Below are 19,344 nucleotides of genomic sequence, written 5' to 3'. Positions count from 1 at the left end.
CCTGGACAAGCAAACCAAAATGTGTATATATATACAGTATATATATATATATATATATATATATATATATGTAAATAATTTCCTAATTTCCTACTTGTATTACTTACTTGCATATTGTTTGTTTGTTTATTATCTATTGTTGAGCTGCTGTAACGCCATTTTCTCTCCACTGTGAGATAAATAAAGCTATCTTAATCTTAAAAACGATTAGTAACCTAATGCAGCCTTTTTCAAACTGGGGGGCGGGCCCCCTGGGGGGGCGTGGAGACTCTCCAGGGGGGGCGTGGAGACTCTCCAGGGGGGGCGCGAGTCCTAACTAAAGTTTAGCAGGCGGAACTTTTGGTCTCGCTGTAAGCTGGACTCATTTAAGTGACGTACCACAACAAAACCTACACTGGTGACAAGGTTTGGATAATAGAGAAGTTTCTGAGGGGCAAAAAGAAAACTGTGCACCTAACAACAAGCCAACGTCTTTCGAACAGAGCAATGATTCACGACGACCAAAACCCAAGACCAGAAAATGCCACCAAAAACCTCTCTGTGTGTTGTGTCTCAAAACATTGGCAGGGAACAGCATTTGTATTGCTAAAACAAAAAAATTAATTGCACAGCAAATGATTGATATTTGTAAAGTATTCTTTGTTATTCAAATGTATTTATTGTTTTTAAAAAAAAGACCCTATTATAGTTATAATTGCACATTTCATATTTTTATTTGAAAATTGCTTTCTCACAAAGCAATATTGAGGTTATTTGTATCTCTGAAGCAAAACATACATTTGTTCGATGTAGCTCAAAATGCAATAACATGGGCTACTGTACTTGGTCTGAAGACATGGATGTTTGCACATTAGGAGTTCTGTGTCAGAGTTCACCGGTATTGTTGGTTTGTAAACAAATGCACATGTTTGGGCGTATGACAGTTGCTAGGGGGACCCGAGAGCAAATACTACATTGTATTGCTGTAAGTGGGCATAGATTGAGCCCTTTATTAAGTGGTTAAAATAAGGTTTTGCTGCAGCTCCTGTTACCCAGCTGTGGATGCTCACCCATTAATGACTGGAGTGCAATGCGGCAACGCTTACCAGCCTTGCACTATAAAGACACCTGGAAGACTCCAGTTCAAAGCTGGCTTTAGATGGTGGCCACTGGGCTCTTTGAAAACCCATCTTCAATGTTGATTTAGTTTAGAACCCTGTGTGTTTGAGTCTATTTTGCAGGTGGAAAGAGTACTGAAATATTCTACCGACGTAAAAGTACCACTATTTTGAGAACATTTCACTTAAGTACAAGTAAAATTATTTTCTAAAAATTTACTCAAGTTAAAGTGAAAAAATAGCGTGGTTCTTTACATATTTCTTTAAAATATGTAAACGCATAATGTATCAGTCAAAATGGGTCAAAGGTCACAAATGCTTTAACTTTCTCACTCACTCGCGGACCTTAATTAACGTCAATTCACCTGTCACCTGTTGATTCAAAACGTAGCGAAGTACAGTACTTCCAAAAAACAAAAAAAATGACTTTAAAAAGTACAAGTACACAACAAGATTACATACAATAATGTGAGTAAATGTATTTCATTACTTTCCACCTCTGCTATTTTGTTACCTTTTGTTTTATTTTGCGTTCCAGCACCTTTTGTCCTGCGTGTTTTGTTAAACCTTACTTTTCCTTTTTAAACAAATAACCTTATTTCCAAAAACACCTGGTTATTTGATGTTGCTTCCCTCCCCCTTCACGAGCTGGGTCTAACAGTGACCCTGCTGGCAGCCATGTTCTTTTCAGTTTGTCTCAAGCTGGTTCTCGGTGCAGTGGGTGCACACTGCGCAGTCAGTGCTGACCCTGTGTCAGTTCAGTTCAAGTGTGTTTGTGTGACATAACCACACTTCAAGCTCTTTGATGTTGTCTCTAATGCATGTGCCACCTGCAGGAAATAACAAGGAAATGTTATTGTGGCTTGAATTATCTGAATATGATCCCCAACCATCTCAACTACCTTGTTGATAACAGTGCTGCATTTTAAACGCAGATGACCATGATTTAAATGTCTTTGTTATAAACATATTATCAATCATACAGTCACTCTTCAGCTGGGTGCGTCATCCCCAGTGAGCTGTCACAGTCGGTGCGACTCCGTTATTTTGCCTGCTGCGGTAATGATGCATTCAATAACCTTGGGAAATTTTAATGCGTTTGGGTCTGTTGTCCATACATAAGACCGAGTCGCGAGGAGCAGATAGGGTCCATGGTTTTAAGTTAACGAACATTTTTTTATGCTTGGATTTAAATGTATTGATCAACACTTGTGGACTGCCTCTATCTAGATAGCATAACAATTGTATAAACTAAATAAAATACATACTAATACAAGCATTCATTTTGAAAATTGGCCTGTATAAACGGCCAACTTATTTATTCCCCGTGGAAGAAGGGTATGTTAAGATAAAGGGGGTATAAAGGTTAAATGCCATGAATGTTAACTGCTGTAAAACACCAAAGACAAGCAAACAACGATGTTGCAGTGCGAACAGCTGGAGTAGTGTGATTTCGGAGCTCAGAGACGGCCCTTGAAGGCAGCACGAGCCTGCCCTTCTGAGCAGGCGGCTGTAGCATGTTTACTAGCTTTGTCAGCGGAGACTCTGCACCACATCTCTACTGTGTCTTCACCTGCTGCAGTCGCCGCAGCTCGTCACCTTGGACTTTCGATCTCCGGCGCTGACTTTATCTCATCATCCTTATCAGCAGTCTATGCTCCCGCAGCGTTTTATTTTCTTCCCCACTTTATTTTTTTATTTCCCCTCCTGCCTTCGCTTCTCGTGGACCTTGAGCGAAGGCACACCGGGTTTATTATTAATTTGTTTCCTTCGGTTTTTTCTCCCTTCATCGTCCTCCCGCTACTAGGGGAATATGACGTTAAAATCCAATAAAAACGAACCCGCTGTCGTACTGGACTCTGTCAGCGGCGTCAGGACAGCGCTCTCCGATCTCTACCTGGAGCAGCTCCTTCAAAACAAAGCAAAGTCTGAAAAGGTAAAGCTGCTTTTCCTCTGGAACTTTCTCTAAATGACTTGTATGTATTTCCTCGAGCCATCTCTGTTTTTTCCCCCAAATATTTGTTTCCCTTTTTTTCTTTATGGTGTTCATGTTTGCTTCCGGGAAGTGGGGAAGGGGCGCGTGACTGTTGTTTGTTCGTCGACTACGTCTCTAAAAATAGACACCGCAACTCTTATTCCTCAATAACAACTGCATGTTTTTCACCGCCTTTACATGTTGGTATTTTTTTCTGCGACCGCCTGCTTTAAAGAAGGCTCCTTAAACACCTTAAACATGTCCGATACTGATAACCAATAAATTGGTTCTCTACCATATCGTTGTTTACATTTAAGCTAAGCTTCAAAACACATTACTCTGTAACTAATATCCTGCTCCAATAAGAAGTTGTCTCCCCACAACACAATGTCACATGCTGTTGCTGATTCCCATGTATGTTTATCACGATTGGTGCCTCTTTATTTCACTTTTTCTCTCTTTTCGATATCTGATCCAGTGATTTTGACCAGTATTGTGTCGGGATGAGCCAGCATGTTACTCAGTGTCAGTATCGGTCTGATACGGGCCAAAATGATTGGATTGGATAACAGAAAATCAGATATCAATGCCGATATCAACGTTTGCCTCCACTGTCATATGACCAGGATGTGAGCGAGGGCTGCAAATGTCTGCAACACAGCAGGAGTATAATGTTTTTCAAATGTTTGGTTATAGCTTCCATGGTAAAATGTATCGGCACAAAATGTATTATTTACAGCAAAGTTGTCTAACAATGTATAATACTGTATTTTATTGGCCTGATACTGATACTGAGTATTATTTAGGCTCATCCACACTATGCACCGCTCAGTATTGCAGAGTCAGCATCTGCTGTAGTCCATCCAACACAGCACAGGCAATTTCACTTCTGCATTTCCACCGCAACTCGTGCGAAGACACATGATAAACTGGAGAAACAAGGCGGTGTCATAAAGGCAGGATAAGGAGTTTGTAGTTATCCCATAAAAGTAGAGGGTTGCCTGGTAAAAAAAAAAACAATGGTTCAACAGAAAAACAGAAAAAAGTCAATTATATTCCATATGAATATTTTCAGAGGTCTATATATGAATATGTTCGCAGCATATAAGAACGACAGATTAAATGCTGTATTTATAATGTGACAGATTTTTAACCGTATAAGTATAGGTATTTACTGATATTGGTATTTACCTAAATGTAAAGTGCTCATCTTCAAAAATAAAATAAAACGTATCAAATCAAACTTATCACTGACCCACTGGCACCATGCCATGCACCCCCTTTTGAGAACCACTGGTATAAACAGGTTGCTTCACTACAGGCCCTTCAGTTTTGAACAGTGTGCAAAACATTATCAGACGTATGGAGGCTAAACAAAGTCAGTGTCCTTCCACTTTTAGCACGTCAGTGCAATTCTGCCTACGGCTATGGCTGCAACTGCAGGGAAGAATGTCAACAGTGAGGGAGGCTGTGCCGGGTGTTTACTATATCCCACCGTAGCAGGCTTTTGTTCGGACTTGTTTAAGTGCTCAGGGCCTGATCGTATTGTAAAACTGTCCACACGACGTATGCCTCGGGGCAGGGCTAAAAGATTTTATGACATCTCGTGTCATTGATTTGCAGTAACATTTTATTTTGGTTTCTAGCTTTAGTTCAGTTTTCACTGATGGATTTAAAAAAAGAAAGGTGCGCTACCACTTCACACTTAAATACTATAATTAGGGGTGTAAGATGATTTTGATACATTAAGATATTACAGTATTTCTTGGTGTGATACTGTATTCATTATTTGAAGTGCAGCACGTGGAAATATTCTTTACATTCTTGAATTTTGTACTGTATTTACGCTTCTGAGGGCTAGTTAGACTCTCTATGCCAGTGTTTCCCAAACCTTCTATGTGGGGACCCACTTTTAAAAGATGGTAAACTATCTTGACCCCAAATTTGTGCAGAATGTAATGACTAAGTTACAGCCATATCGACAACACGACAAATCATTTCCAAGACATGTTTGGTAAATTAATCCATTTTAATTGTGTTAAAATTGTATTTAAAACATTCAAATGTTAACTAAAAGGTTGTGAAAAGTTTGCATATATATTTTTTGGGGACCCCAAAAAAATCTCCTGCAAACCTATCTGTGGGTCCCGACCGAGTCTTTGGGAATATAACATAGTTACTTTTACTACAGGAGATTTTCTTAGATTTTGCCAATACAAAAGAAAAAATGTCTTCAATATATGAATTGGTTCCAAATGTACTTTGTATTTTTTTTTTATTGGGGCCAGGACTCAGCAGTCAGTGATACTGAGGGAACTGTCTGTGTCAGCACTGAGCTACTGAAGGAAATGGCTCAGGGAGGAAACTTCTTTATTCTGATGTCAGCAGTTTTTTTGTGTCTTTGTTCAATAGCCTTGAGCTGTGAACTTGCCGGCGTGTTCTTCTGCTTGGTGCTGATTTGTGAAATCACTGTCTTTAAGTGAGATCACGTGATGGTTGAGTGTGTGTGTGTGTGTGTGTGAGAGTGAGTGATGTGTATCAGGGGTGACTCATCTGTATTGTCTGTAGTTGCGATAAGATGAGTCTCCAATGCCTCAGACTCCAGAACTGGGCATACTGACCCCATACGTCATTCATGCACGTCTTTCCTACTGCACACTATTTAAACTGAAGGCAAACCAAGTTATTAATTGAGCCACATTTTTACTGTCACCGCCTCAGACGTTTTAGGCAAATACAGCTTCAGGCAAATGTGACCAAGTTGCACGAGACCGAGGTCGGAATGTTTTATTTCACTGGTTATAGCTTTCCTTCAAAGAGCCTGTAGCTGCTCTTTCAGGACCGTAATCTGCAGTGTTTGTTCTCACATATGTCAAATATTGATCTGCTTCTGTGTTCCTTCAGGAGATCAATTCTCTTCACCCTCTTTCCACCCTAAACCCTATGGGGGACAGGTTTAATAATTAATGTGTCTTGACTTGAATGGCAAAACATTTCAAGGGAAGCAAAAGATAAGACAGAAACAGATTGTGTTATAACTTAATCAGGCATATTATGGGATTGTGCCAAATGTGAGTGGAACAATAGAAACACGTTAGAGGTAGGAATATAATGCAGAGATATCTGAAATGCACTCATTACAGTCCTTTTCATCTGTGTAAGATTAAGTGATGACTGACTGTCCAGAAGAGGAAGCACTGTTCTCTCTTCTGAATGCATTTGGCCTTTGTTTGTTGGATAAGCCCCACACCCAGAACTGGTATTCAGGTTTCTGAAAGGGTTTTCTTGGCCCGACTTTTACTGACACTGTGTTGACTGTTAACACATGAGTGGAACATGTGACTTGCCAGAAGAAAACCTCCTAAAAGTGTGTTTATCTCTTCAGTGCCAAGTCAGTCAGCACAGGATACATTTAAATAAAAAGGTCATACAATTCAATAACTAATGCAAATCTGATCTCAACCATGCAGTGGTAAAAAATGTAATCTTATGGTGGGGTCAGGTTTTTGAAGTGTGATTGTATGAGGTGCTGACATTTAGTCAGTGCAGCCCCACTGCACCAGGAACCAGCTTTAAACACAGATGCTTGGGCTTCCCAAAATCATGGCTGCCACTGGGGATAAACAGATTTAAGCCTCTTCATATGAGGCAAACCTAAAAAGATCTATGCCAGCTTAAGTTTATGATAATTTGAGAATATGTTTCCATCTTTATCTTGTTGTTAGACAACATTTTTCACCAGGTAACTTAAGTTTGTAAACAACTCACTTTCCTGTACCTAAGTCCATAAAGAAAATGAGCATTTTCAGCTTGTGGGGGACTCAGGAGCTGCTGATCTGGTGCCACCTCTTTTGTTTGTTTCACTTACTTAAATCAAAATGGAACATTTCATAATATAGTTGCTTATAAAATTATAACAAGGCTAAGAAACTGACAAGCGGGTCCATTTTTCAGGAACTTACACAGCATTTTAACTGTCGCCATGAGAAATATGATACACATCCACATATTTAATTACATCATGACGTTGGAACAGCTCTACATTAAAATGATTTTTGCTCATAGACTATAAATAACAAGGAACACAAGTATAGATTCTTGTGATTACTTTATCTGTGGTGCTGTTGCTCCACAGGGACCTTTCATCTGAAGGTGTAATTTCATCCATTCAACCATGGGACCTGATTCAAAAGCACATTCCTGGTTCAGCCCTGACATAACAGCAGCAAGTGAATAAATAAAAGTAAATAAATACAGTAACTAGGTCTGGGTTCAAAAATGTATGCATTGTGTAGTATGTGCCGTTGCATGTACCCTCTGCACAAATCTCTCAAGACTGTCACGGTCACGCAAGACTTGACCACAACAGTTTCTTGTGACCATGAGCTGTTATGCCCAGTGGACCTAACAGCTGTTGCTTTTTTTAGATTTTTGGTCTTGTGATTGTCCACTCAAAGGACAGTAGGGCTGCAACAATTAGTCGATTATTAATAAATGAATTTGCAACTATTTTGAAATAATTTTTTAATCATTTAAAACAAGTTTCAGCTCCTTAAATCTGAAAATCTTAAATATTCTAATCCATACAAAAAATAAATCATTAAAAAAATATATATATATGTATATGTATATATATATATATATATATGTATATGTGTGTATATATATATATATATATATATATATATATATATATAGATTAATAATGAAGATAATCGATATATTATTGATCATGAAAATAATTGTTAGTTGCAGCACTAGAGGACAAGTTAGTTTGTGTTCTCCATTGTCACTGCAGAATTACTTCAAATTGCCCGATGCACACTTAGGCTGTATATTCAGAATTACAACAGGTTTTTCAGGTTGGAGTTCACCTACAAGTGTATTAAATAATGCACAAGGTTAGAGAGATCCAGATTATGTTCAATTAGCAGCATCGTTTTGTGACAATATCTTCCATAACCAAGCAAAATTGGTATAGAAACTGAAACATCTCAATGAATTGATATTAAATTAATTGAGAGATATTTCAGTTTCAGTTCAGTTCAGTTTCATTTTGAAGTGAATCGCAAATGGAACGGAAGTGTAGGTATCCTCTGGACACTACACAATTGGATCACTAATTTACAAGTAAAGGAAGGTTATTTTAGTGCATACACACAGTTGTGGTAGATTCTCTCTCTCTCCCTCTCACACACACACACACACACTCTCACACACTTGTTAAAGAGAAAACCTTACCACATTGCTGTCATGAGCTGTATTGTGGACCTAAGGTGAAGGGAGGTGAACGAGGGTGATAATGATATTTATTAGTTTATTGGCGTGCTGATGCTGGAAGATAGATAATTTTTTTCTTTTTTTTTTTGCCCAAGAACTGCTGTGTTGTCATTTTTGAACAGGCGTGTTGTGCTCACGCAGGTATAGTTTTCTGACCAAAACTGACTGTTGGGGCGTGAGAGGTAGTTAAAAAATAAATGATTAATTTACAGTTTTGCAAATAAACTTCAAGTAACTGTAAAATACTGTAATCAATTTTAAAGGTCCAGGGTGCTACATTTAGGAGGGAGATTTAGTATACTACGATAAGTATGTTTGTTAGGGATGGGAATTAGTCTGATACTGGTCAAAATATCGGACAGATAAAAATTACATTTCTAGTCACAATATTCGTTGCACAGTTGGAGAACTATGTCTTTGAAACAGCTTCATAGTTCATAAATGTGGTCTAAAAGGACTGTATTGGACTAGATACTCGAGTTTTTGATATTGGTATTGTTCCCATCCCTAGTATTTATAATTGCTATTGCTAATCTTTATAAAATAAAAATATTATACACCTAAAATAACCCTTTTATGTTTATTTTTAATGGCCTTGCTTTTTGGTGGCTGCCGTCTTGCACCCCAGTGTTTCTACATTACACTAGAAGACACAAACGATCCAGAGAGCACATGTTTTGCATTCTGAAGCACAAGCTAACGAAACAGATGAGGAATCCTTTCTTGTCTTGTCTGCTGTCTCACCACTAGATGTCACTAATTCCTACACACTGGTCCTTTAGAAAGTAATCACAGATCATCAGACGAAGAAGGAGCCAAGCTGCGCTCGGGAGCACCCTCTGCTGAACCACATTGTAATTACTTCAGTCAGACAGTCTGATGCACTTCAAGGCTGTATATCTTGAATGTTTTTTTTTTATTATTTAAAATCCCAAATACATACACGCAAGTTTGGAATGGAAATCTGAATTTTTGATCAAAAGTGACAGCCCTAATATTCAGCAATACCACGATAGTATAATTTCTTGCATCCTCTCTTGACACTGGCTGTTTTAACTCTTGTGTTTGGTCATTTAAAGCTGCAGTATGCAGGATGATCCTTAGCTCCTCTCATCAGATTAGCACAGTTAGATACACACTTGTTTCAAACACAACATATGATGAGGTGATCCATCCATCCCTGATACTGACAAGCATTTTATTGTGATTATGTGAAACTCTTTTATATTAATTTCCCTTCCTTTTAGTTTTAGGTTTATTTGTACATTTTGCAGGATAGACAGTTCCTGGACTAGCAATCATTCCATAAAAGTTTAGTATAACTGCCAATGGGAGCACCTGCTCTCTCCCTCTCTCTCTGAACTGCCCTATAATTGGTCAAAGCCTCCCATGACACTTCAGATTTAGTTGTGGGGATTTTTAGCTGAGCCCAGTGATCTCTCAGATTACTTAATGTACATTATTTTAAGTTTTTATGCAATTATTGATCAATAATGCTGGAAAAAAGAAAAGCCTGCTGACTACAAGTTTTAGAGTAAAATCACAGAACAAATCCTTTACACACAATAATGTTTGACAGTCACTTTTCTTACATTAATTAATGCTTCTCCTCTCGATGTGATGACCCGATGAGACTGGTGGTATCCATGACCACATGAACCTGGTGGACCAGATCAGTGGATGAGGTTAATGAAGTGTTATAACACTGGGTTAATTTTCAACCCTGGACATATGTTGAAACTGCAACACATCAGCAGTGCTGCGGTTATTGGGAATAAGATAACGATCTAATCTTCCCAGGTTTAACCCGCTGTGATCCTTTGGACCATTTTTTGATTATAATCCTATAAAAGCTAATGTTAAATGTATTTTCCTGTCTTTCTTCTTTCTTGTTTTTAACAGGCGGCCATGCAAACCTGTGAAAATAAGGGAGCTGAGCTTTACACCAATGGTAGTGCTGGACACATGACCTGCACAGAGCTGACCAGGATGAGAGAAGTTTCTTTTGAAAAGAATGCGTCAGAGCCGATGGTATATACTGTGTACCTTAACACACACACACACACAGGAGGGCTGAACACTTTGGAGAATATATCTACTTGCAATTTCTTACAGATATTGAATTTGTCATTTGATATGTAATATAGTTGTTATCACTATCATATTGCAACGGCTAGGACTTAAATATATTGTGTCCCAAATGTGTGTTAATAATTACTTACTATGTTGATTGAAATTGAGATTTTGATTGAAGAATGATTTATTGTTTAGCCCTTCTACACATGTACATAAGTAGGTATGTTTATACATGTGTGTTGCTGCTTCCACCTCACTGACTTACTGTGTTCTTTCCCTTTAGGGAGTCACTCTGAAGCTTAATGACAAAAAAAGATGCGCGGTGGCCAGAATATTACATGGGGGTATGATCCATAGAGAAGGTAATAAATCATGTTGGTTTTTTTTTACTAGTAGGTTAATAGATTTTTGTTCTTATGTTTGTTCATATTAAAGGGGTAGTTCAAGTTTTTGAAATGCGGTTGTATGAGGCATAGGAGTAGACGGCATGATCTAAAATGGTTGATATTCTCAGTGTATCTGGGAGTAGAGAGTAAGAGGTTTAAAAACATTAGATGTTATGCTAATTTTCAATGTTTTATTTTTTTATGCTAATTTTTAATCAGCGTTACGGTATTTTGACTTGTGTAATAATTCCAGATCAAGTGTAAAAAAAACATCGGGGCTGAGTATTAATGTCTCTTTCAAAGCTTGCATTAGCAGCACGTAACATCTCCCACCCCAAGTTCGCCAAACAAAGGCGCCCTGATATCAAGCACTGCATAGCAACTGCCAAGCCCATGGAAACCATCCCCAGAAGCGTCACACTTTCCATTAGATTCCAAAAACTAATCGTGAAGTTAGCATACATTAACCATATTTGGAAGGCTGGGCCACCTGGACTGCCGCTTGCTGACATGTATCACTTTCACCGGCGTAAACAACTTCAGAAACATGCTTTACCCCGTTCTCAACTTAAATGTGTCAATCACTCCGCCGTAACTCTGCCCGTCACCGCCCACTAAATTGCATTATTTTTATTGAGGTAAAAGAAACAAACTTATGAGTTAATTAGACACTTGCCAAGTGCCGGTCTTTGAAAAAAGTCAAATTCACCAGCACAGTTCTGGCAAATCCTTTGTGAAGGTTACCCACTGCCAAGATACAATGGCAGATACAAAGATGCCAAGTATAACAATTACCCATCTACAATATATGGTGTAAAAAGAACAATGTTCCCCTATGGATACCCTTAGAATAGCCAATTTTCTCCATTATTCATTATTTCATCATATTACCATTGTGCTAAAATAAAATCCTGGCTCATGACATATCTTAGACTTGAGAAAGCATGTATTTTATCAGGTGCGCCTTTTGTTAAAGGGGACATATTATGCAAAATCAACTTTTTAACCATTTTAATACTTATATTTGGGACTCTGGAGGCCCTACCAGTCACCAAAGTGTGGAAAAAGAATACTCCGTCATGTTTTCGTGTTCCCCCTTAGTGTAAGTATAGGCGATAAAACACTCGATGTTGAATTCCCTGCGCTTATGACGGCAGCATGCGCATATCACCGCGAATGTTACCGCCCACCAGTAAGTTTACTTCGAGAGCTCCACCTTAGCTCCACCCTGCGAGAGTGCAGGCGAGGGAGGAAGAGCGGTATTATGTCAACGCGGAGGGACAAGTGTGCTGTTGGTGGCTGCACAGTGGAGCACAGTGTTTTACACAAACTTCCAGCCTCAGAGGATTTTATATATGAAGCTAATGTTCCGGATAAAGTCAGCAAACGTGTGTTCGCACCACTTCGCATCAGACTGCGGCCAGCGGTCGCCGTATTTAGTCAGCGAACGTATTTCACCGACGTACAAACACACACATTTTTAAGAAAAGGTCAAATGGAGCTCATAACTAACCATTCTGACACGTCCTAATTAAACATATTTGTTCAGTACGTCCTCCATGACCGGAGCACAGACTCAGTCTGATACAGTCACATACAGCGGCCGTTTATGCCGCTCGCCACTGGCGATCAGCGGTGCTGCACTCTCTGTGCAGCGGTGCTGCACTCTCTGTGAAAATCAGTTAAAAAGACAGCACCGCTGATCGCCAGCGGCGAACGGTGAGCTGCCTAAACTGGCGCTGTATGTGTGAGTGCCGTCACAGGAACAGACCTCCGACACATGGAGACATAGGGACAGCACAGCTGATCGCCAGCGGCGAGCGGCGAGCTGCCTGAACTGATCGCCAGCTCCGGAGCATACAGTCACCGGTCTGATACAGCCACATACAGCGCCAGTTTATTCAGATACTTATATCTGCGGTGACGATCAGCTGTGCTGTCCCTAGGTGTATTTAACTGATTTACGGTTCGGCACTGTTCGGCTCGATCCTTATGTAGGACGTCTCTTCCTGTGACGGCACTCTCGCTGTTTTCTGCGCATGCTGCCATGTTGATATTGTCAGAGAACTAGTGGAGGGAGGGGGAGACGAGAAGCAGCTGAGCGAGTGAGCGCTGTAAAGAGGACAAATCAGAAACCCCCTGGAAGAAGTGGGTGTGTGTTTGCCTGTGTCTCATTTGCATATAAAGGGACCATGCACGAAAACCGAGCGTTCTGAAAGGGGCGGGTTTAGCAGGGTTATTGAACTGCTATAGTGCTTCATCCGTATGGTATTTTGACCAAGGCATGTCACTGACATGTTCATTAGGGCACCAGGGAACTATTTTAATGGGGGAAATAAGGTATAATATGTCCCCTTTAAGTGGCTATAATCTGTTTTCCATTGTGTCCCCACTGGCGTGCCCGTCTTATGCTGGATCTCAGCACAGGGGGGGCTTCATAAACCTGAACTGCCACTTTAATAACTACAATTACAGAGACTGAGCTGGAAATGCTGTGGTGTCTTGTTTTCTGCAGGCTACTTAAATGAAGGGGATGAAATAGCAGAAATCAATGGGAAAAGTGTAACGGACCACACTGTCGACCAGCTACAGAAGATTCTGGTTAGTTAATACCCTTTTTATAAAATTTTTTGTGAAATGATAAAGGTTAATGCTAATTTTGATATTTATTTCACACCTTCCACTTCCAGAAAGAAGCCAACGGAGTAATCACAATGAAGGTCATTCCCAAACAGCAGAGTCGATCCCGATCCTGTGAGGTAATAGCAGAAGAAAATGAACTTGGCGCAGTTAGACAAGCCTCATGATGGCAGCAACATTAACTATACTTATTTGAAATATGTTGTAATTAGTGATGATGCTTTTGCCTCAATAGAGTTGATAGAGTTCATTCATTTCTGTCTTTGCTGTAAACAGTGCTGGCAGTCTAACTAAAAGCTTGTTAATTTCTTTTTAAAGTAAAATGTCCAATACTTTGTGTCCCAGTGTATGGTATTTTTGGTTACACAAACAATACCAGTGCACCTATTTTTAATTTTATACAGTGTAATGGGTGTCTTTGCACAGCTTCCACTGGCGTTACCATCGGAAACCATTAATATTCATTAACTACTGACACTAGTCTTAATGTACATGTGGTCATGTTGTAATCTTTGACAGTTAAAAGCTGTGTTTATGAGCTCTTCTGTCTTGGGTATTAACTTGGAAATAGTACAGAGGGAGTTTGTGTTAAAATCGGGGGTTTTGTGCAGTTGCAACAAGTTTTTAAGTTTCTTGAAGTGAGTTGTGTATACTATGCTGTATACCCCCCCGCAACAAGTTAAAATCCAACTTCAGACACGGGCATTCGTTCTCACTGCTAATTTTAGCATCCAAGCTCGCTTAAGATATTCAAGGAATATGTTTGCTGCTTCATCTTGCCATTAGATGAGTCTTTTATTTTGTCTGGAAACTTCGTATCTGTTCACTCTCGCCACAATGTCCATTGAAAATCAGAGAAATCAAGTGTGTTTATTTTATGATTTTGGTGTTTGAAATCCTTTTGGAATTGGTGTTCAAATTTATTTAAGCAACAAAATCTCACCAAAAAAAGTCAGCAGTAGACCAGCAGCTCCAGAGAGTGAGTGATGTACAAACGTCAGACTTCAGTGGCCGAAATCTTTCTTTTCTGTATCATCTCTACCTCATACAAACCAGAAGCATTACTATTAAATATTTATTCTCAGTGATGTTGTACAGACACTGTAGGTCAAAATGTTTCAGTTTAACGTTTCCGTTACACTTAGCCCCTGTCAGATCATTGGGATTTCTGAGAAAAGTGAAAATTAAAACTTAAGATAATGCCCTTACTGATTTCAGAGAAACTATAGAAGTTATGTATTATCATTTGTTTCAAGTTCAAAACGTTTTAGATGTCCATATATTTGTTGCTCATCAGCAATGACTACATGGATATGATATCTACAGCGACTGTTCAACACATAGTATCGTACATTTTCTTTCCTTATTTTCACATTCAGAGTGTGTGTTCTTAACTTACAGATGTACATGAAGGCCCAGTTTGACTATGACCCCACGACGGACGACCTCATCCCATGCAAAGAGGCAGGTCTGAAGTTTCAAACCGGTGACATCATTAAGATCATCAACAAGCAGGACCCCAACTGGTGGCAAGGCAGATTGGAGAGTAACGCCACTCACTTCGCTGGACTCATTCCCTCCCCTGAGCTCCAAGAATGGTAAACGCCTCAGACATTTACTTAAAGGGATAGCTCAGGATTTTCAGAAGTGGTTGGAAGAGGTGCTGAAACCCTCCCAGAATCAGTGTTCATTTTGACAGCATATTTTGTTTTGGTTTTGTTGTAATCTTATGACAAAAATACCATTTAGTCATCTGAGATGGGTTGGTTTTAGTCGACTAAATGTAATCATTATCAACTCAAATGTAATGGGTTTGTTTGTAATATATAAATGTTTCTTTATCATCCTATCTATTAAATTGATATTTAAAACATAGATATAACTGTTCTGATATGAAACAACCAGACAGAGCTGAGACAGAGAGGTTTGATCTGACTGATAACTGAGGAAGGAAAAAACTGATTTTTGCCACTTAAGAAAAGGATCACCTGATGTGTGTGGCACAAACTTACCATATGAGGCACCGGTGGACCAGCAGCTCCTGTGTCCGACATGAGCAAAAAAAAGTTTACAAATTTAAGTTTCCTGTCCAAAGTGGTTGTATAACAGTGGCAAATTATAAGATATTATCTTAAGATCAACATAGATTTTATTAAATGAATGGCTAAAGTCTGGCTTTCCTCGTGTCCCCCGCTGTACTACGTGTGTATATACAACACACTGAACTATCACTTTTAACTTTCACACTAAAAACTCAGAACTATGCAAACTGTTCCCAGCTTGACCTCAGTCTCTGTTTCTACCGCAGGAGGGTGGCAAGTAAAAGCAAGGCCAGAGGGGGCAGTCAGTCCTGCAGCCCATTTGGAAAGAAAAAGAAGTGCAAAGACAAGTACCTGGCTAAACATAGTTCCAGTGAGTGTAACTTTGTAATGGTTCCGTGCACATTCTCTTAAATGTAAACTGTTGTGTGAGTTTGTGTCAAACAACATCTCTTGATTTGCAGTTTTCGACCAGTTGGATGTGATTTCTTATGAGGAGGTTGTTCAGCTCCCTGCTTTCAAAAGGAAAACGCTTGTGCTCATCGGTATGCTTTCACCATCACTTACTTTGCTCTTAAATTATACATTTGTGATCATCCGTACTGATTGCATGTGTTTGGATCCCACTCAAAGTCTCTACAATGAATCACGCTTTATCATCACTCACAATTTAAAATCAACGTAAGTAAAAGAAATCTGCTTTTGTTTAGGTGCACCTGGTGTAGGAAGGAGGCACATCAAAAGTGCACTATTGACCAAATACCCAGATAGATTTTCCTACCCTGCACCACGTAAGTTGACTCAACACGGCGCAGCAGCTACAGTACGTTTTCCACGTTGTCCTTTCATTTAATTTTTGAGCATTAATTCTAACACAGACACCACTAGACCCCAACGTAAGGACGAGGAGAACGGACAGGAGTATTACTTCTTCTCCAACGAAGAACTGACCAAAGGCATCGCTGAGAATGAGTTCCTGGAGTACGGCAGCTTTCAGGGATTCATGTTTGGCACCAAAACTGAAACCATCCATAAGATCCACGAGCAGGGGAAAATTGCTGTGCTGGACGTGGAGCCACAGGTTAGAATAGTTAGAAAAGCATAAATATATCCCATGTAAATTTACCCCAATCTGGAATAACGGAGACACCCTGCTAAATAAAGTAACGTTAAACCTCTCATCTTGGCATGAAAAAGGAATAAGGCACTCCAAGATAACAAATTAATCCCATTTTAGAATCTGGTGGAACAATATGACATCAACAGTAGTATGATTTTTGAATACCTGGTTTAGAACTAGCAAATGTGACCTAGACTTACCTCCAATGATGAAACAATTTTTAAACCTCACATCTCCTAAAATGTTATCTAAGACACATGCATTATTAAAGGTAGGGTTGGAGATCCTGGAAAAACAGTTAGAGCAGGCTACAGTTTGAATTCAAAAGTCTAAGCCCCTTTCTTCAGACTTCCCTCTGAAGCTACGCCTCCAGAGCACAGGAACGCGCAACAAACACTGATTCACGAGCACTGCGCAGCATCGGTAACTTTCGGTGCATTTCGGTGGCGCTGCAACAAATACTCTCAAAAGAATCACAAAGACATAAAGACCTATTGGTTCCAGCAGAAACAGAGCCACCATGGCACCATTGTGCAGCCCTTTCTGTCGCCACCGTTCAAACGTGGTACTGATGTCCACTGTGGTCTTGGATCGCTCTGCATCAGCCTTTTTCTTGGCAGATACTGTCCCAAAAAATGTTTTTCGTTTGTGACCAACACCTGTTGTTGGCACCTTTTCTGCCATAAAGTTGCTGCAACTGTCTCATTGAACAAGCTCGCATGAGCTCTGGCGCTGTCTTCTGTGCATGCACGATTAGTGCACGAAGAGGTTTACATGCATGGGGGTAGGTGATCAAAACCCCCAACCTGCAACTTATACAATACAAAATTTTACACAGGACAAAATATGTTCAAAATGGAGTTCTCACGATCTGAAAACCTACTCCAACTGCAATGACAACACAGCAGATAATTTACCTGCGCGCTACACGACTGTGTGCACCTGTAAATACATTGTGGTGTAGGGTATGTGAGGACCTTTCAGCATGTCTCGGATGCACCATACTGACTTCCCCACGCATGCTTATCACTAGCCTAAGCATCGCCAAGAAAACAATGCTCATGATTTGGAAAAACCAAAAAAAAACTTAATCAAGCCAATATAGAAACCTATTTATAGACCACATCTCGATGGAGAGAATGCCTGCTTACTTAGGGCGGATGGGTGCCTGCATCCTAAGGGTACTATGGATCAGTTTTCCCGCAAGTAGGGTCTTAAACACAATGACATCTCACAGTGTATTTGGCTGAATGTTAACGTCATTAAAAAATATCATTAAAGGATTAAAGATCTCCCTGTAAAATAACTCCTGAGCTGACATAACCAAAATATGTGAATTAAAGTTTTTTTTTACATTTTAATGCAGAACCTGAAAGCCTTATGGACGGCTGATTTCGCACCCCTCGTGGTGTTCATCTCCCCGACCGACGAAGCTTCTCAGGTGCAGGTTCAACTTTTGATACTGAATACACTCGCATATCCTCAAACACTATCCGCTCCGTCACCGTCCAGCTGCTCATCCTCTTGTGTCTTGTCTCCTAGACGGAAAACCTGCTGATGATCCATAAAGAGTCGGAAGCCATTCGGACCACGTACGGACACTATTTCCACGTGGTCATCGTCAACAACGACGTGGACGAAAGTGTCAAAGGCGTGGAGGATGCCATCGAGTGTGCCACCTCCAGCCCTCAGTGGGTGCCAGTGTCATGGGTTTACTGACGGCTGTGTAGCGTCCGGTGTTTCTACCCGTGTGTTTGATTAAAAGCAGTGCAATATCACTCTCACTTTTACACAAAACCTCTCAGTTAGTGATCTCCCAGGTGTGAACGGGATCGTGTGGTTAATGTTAATTGTCACGTTGAGATTCTTGTTGCACAGATGCAAAAAAAAAAAAAAAAAGCAATATGTAGGAAGTTTTATTTTAGAAAGTTGATTTGGTTGTTTGTGCTTTTGGCTTTTTGGGATAGTTCTGGTGCTGCACACCTTTTGTTTTTTTTTGTTGTTGTTGTGATTGTCGGGAACGTGACGTGAGCAAGTGCAAAACAGGACCACAACTGTGAATGAAATCCTCGATGGTGGGATTTTGTCTAGTGAAACATTACATTCTGGTGCATCCTCTTTTCTTCTTTTTTTTCCATCACTCCCGTTAGATTTTGCCATGAAACTGATATTCTGAACATGTGTGTGCAATGCGGCGTGTGTATGTAACTCCATTTGACGGTAATGTCAGTCAGTAACAGCCTTTTCTCATCTCATCCAAACTGTATACCTCATGGGAAACTGTAAAGGCACTTTTGATCGGAAAATAAAATCCCCTGCTGTGTTGCAACTGTCTCTCATGAAAACGTGTTTGTCAAAGCCCGTAAGGAAAATGTCAGTTTTATCCATTGATATGTGTATATTAACACACTAAACACACATAATTGATATATAGAATTATAAAGGTTGATGATAAATCCCTCTTTTTTTTGTCTAGACTGTTGTATGTCAGTTACCCGTGTGGCTCATCTTTCATGCTCATTTTTTCAGACAAAATCAAAGCTTGTCGCTTTGATCAATAATGGATGAAGAGTGGTGCATCTGAGTGGTCGAATCTGACTGATGTACCTGGATCTGCCTCATTCCTATTCCTGCCTTGGTCACAGTGTGGGAGGTATGGTTTGCGAGTTATACATGGCAATAGATTCGTTGAGAGGTTCCATCCTTGTCTTCTATGTTCTGTCGAAAATTA

At 39.8% G+C, this 19,344-nt stretch overlaps 1 protein-coding gene across 1 annotated transcript; it reads left to right on the top strand.

The window, feature by feature from the left end:
• The first annotated feature begins 2,618 nt into the window (after positions 1 to 2,618).
• mpp1 (MAGUK p55 scaffold protein 1) lies at positions 2,619 to 18,942 on the top strand. Its single transcript, XM_058628164.1, has 12 exons — positions 2,619 to 3,033; positions 10,255 to 10,383; positions 10,712 to 10,790; positions 13,330 to 13,415; positions 13,505 to 13,573; positions 14,856 to 15,052; positions 15,763 to 15,866; positions 15,958 to 16,038; positions 16,204 to 16,284; positions 16,372 to 16,574; positions 17,980 to 18,054; positions 18,156 to 18,942. Exons 1-12 carry the CDS (start codon positions 2,911 to 2,913, stop codon positions 18,330 to 18,332), a joined length of 1,404 nt encoding a protein of 467 aa, XP_058484147.1. The 5' UTR covers positions 2,619 to 2,910; the 3' UTR covers positions 18,333 to 18,942.
• Positions 18,943 to 19,344: the final 402 nt, after the last annotated feature.

Source organism: Solea solea, chromosome 4 (genome assembly GCF_958295425.1).
Source record: "Solea solea chromosome 4, fSolSol10.1, whole genome shotgun sequence".
Taxonomy (NCBI): domain Eukaryota; kingdom Metazoa; phylum Chordata; class Actinopteri; order Pleuronectiformes; family Soleidae; genus Solea; species Solea solea.
The sequence above is the reverse complement of the archived record's forward strand: the minus strand, read 5'-3'. Positions and strand labels throughout refer to the sequence as shown.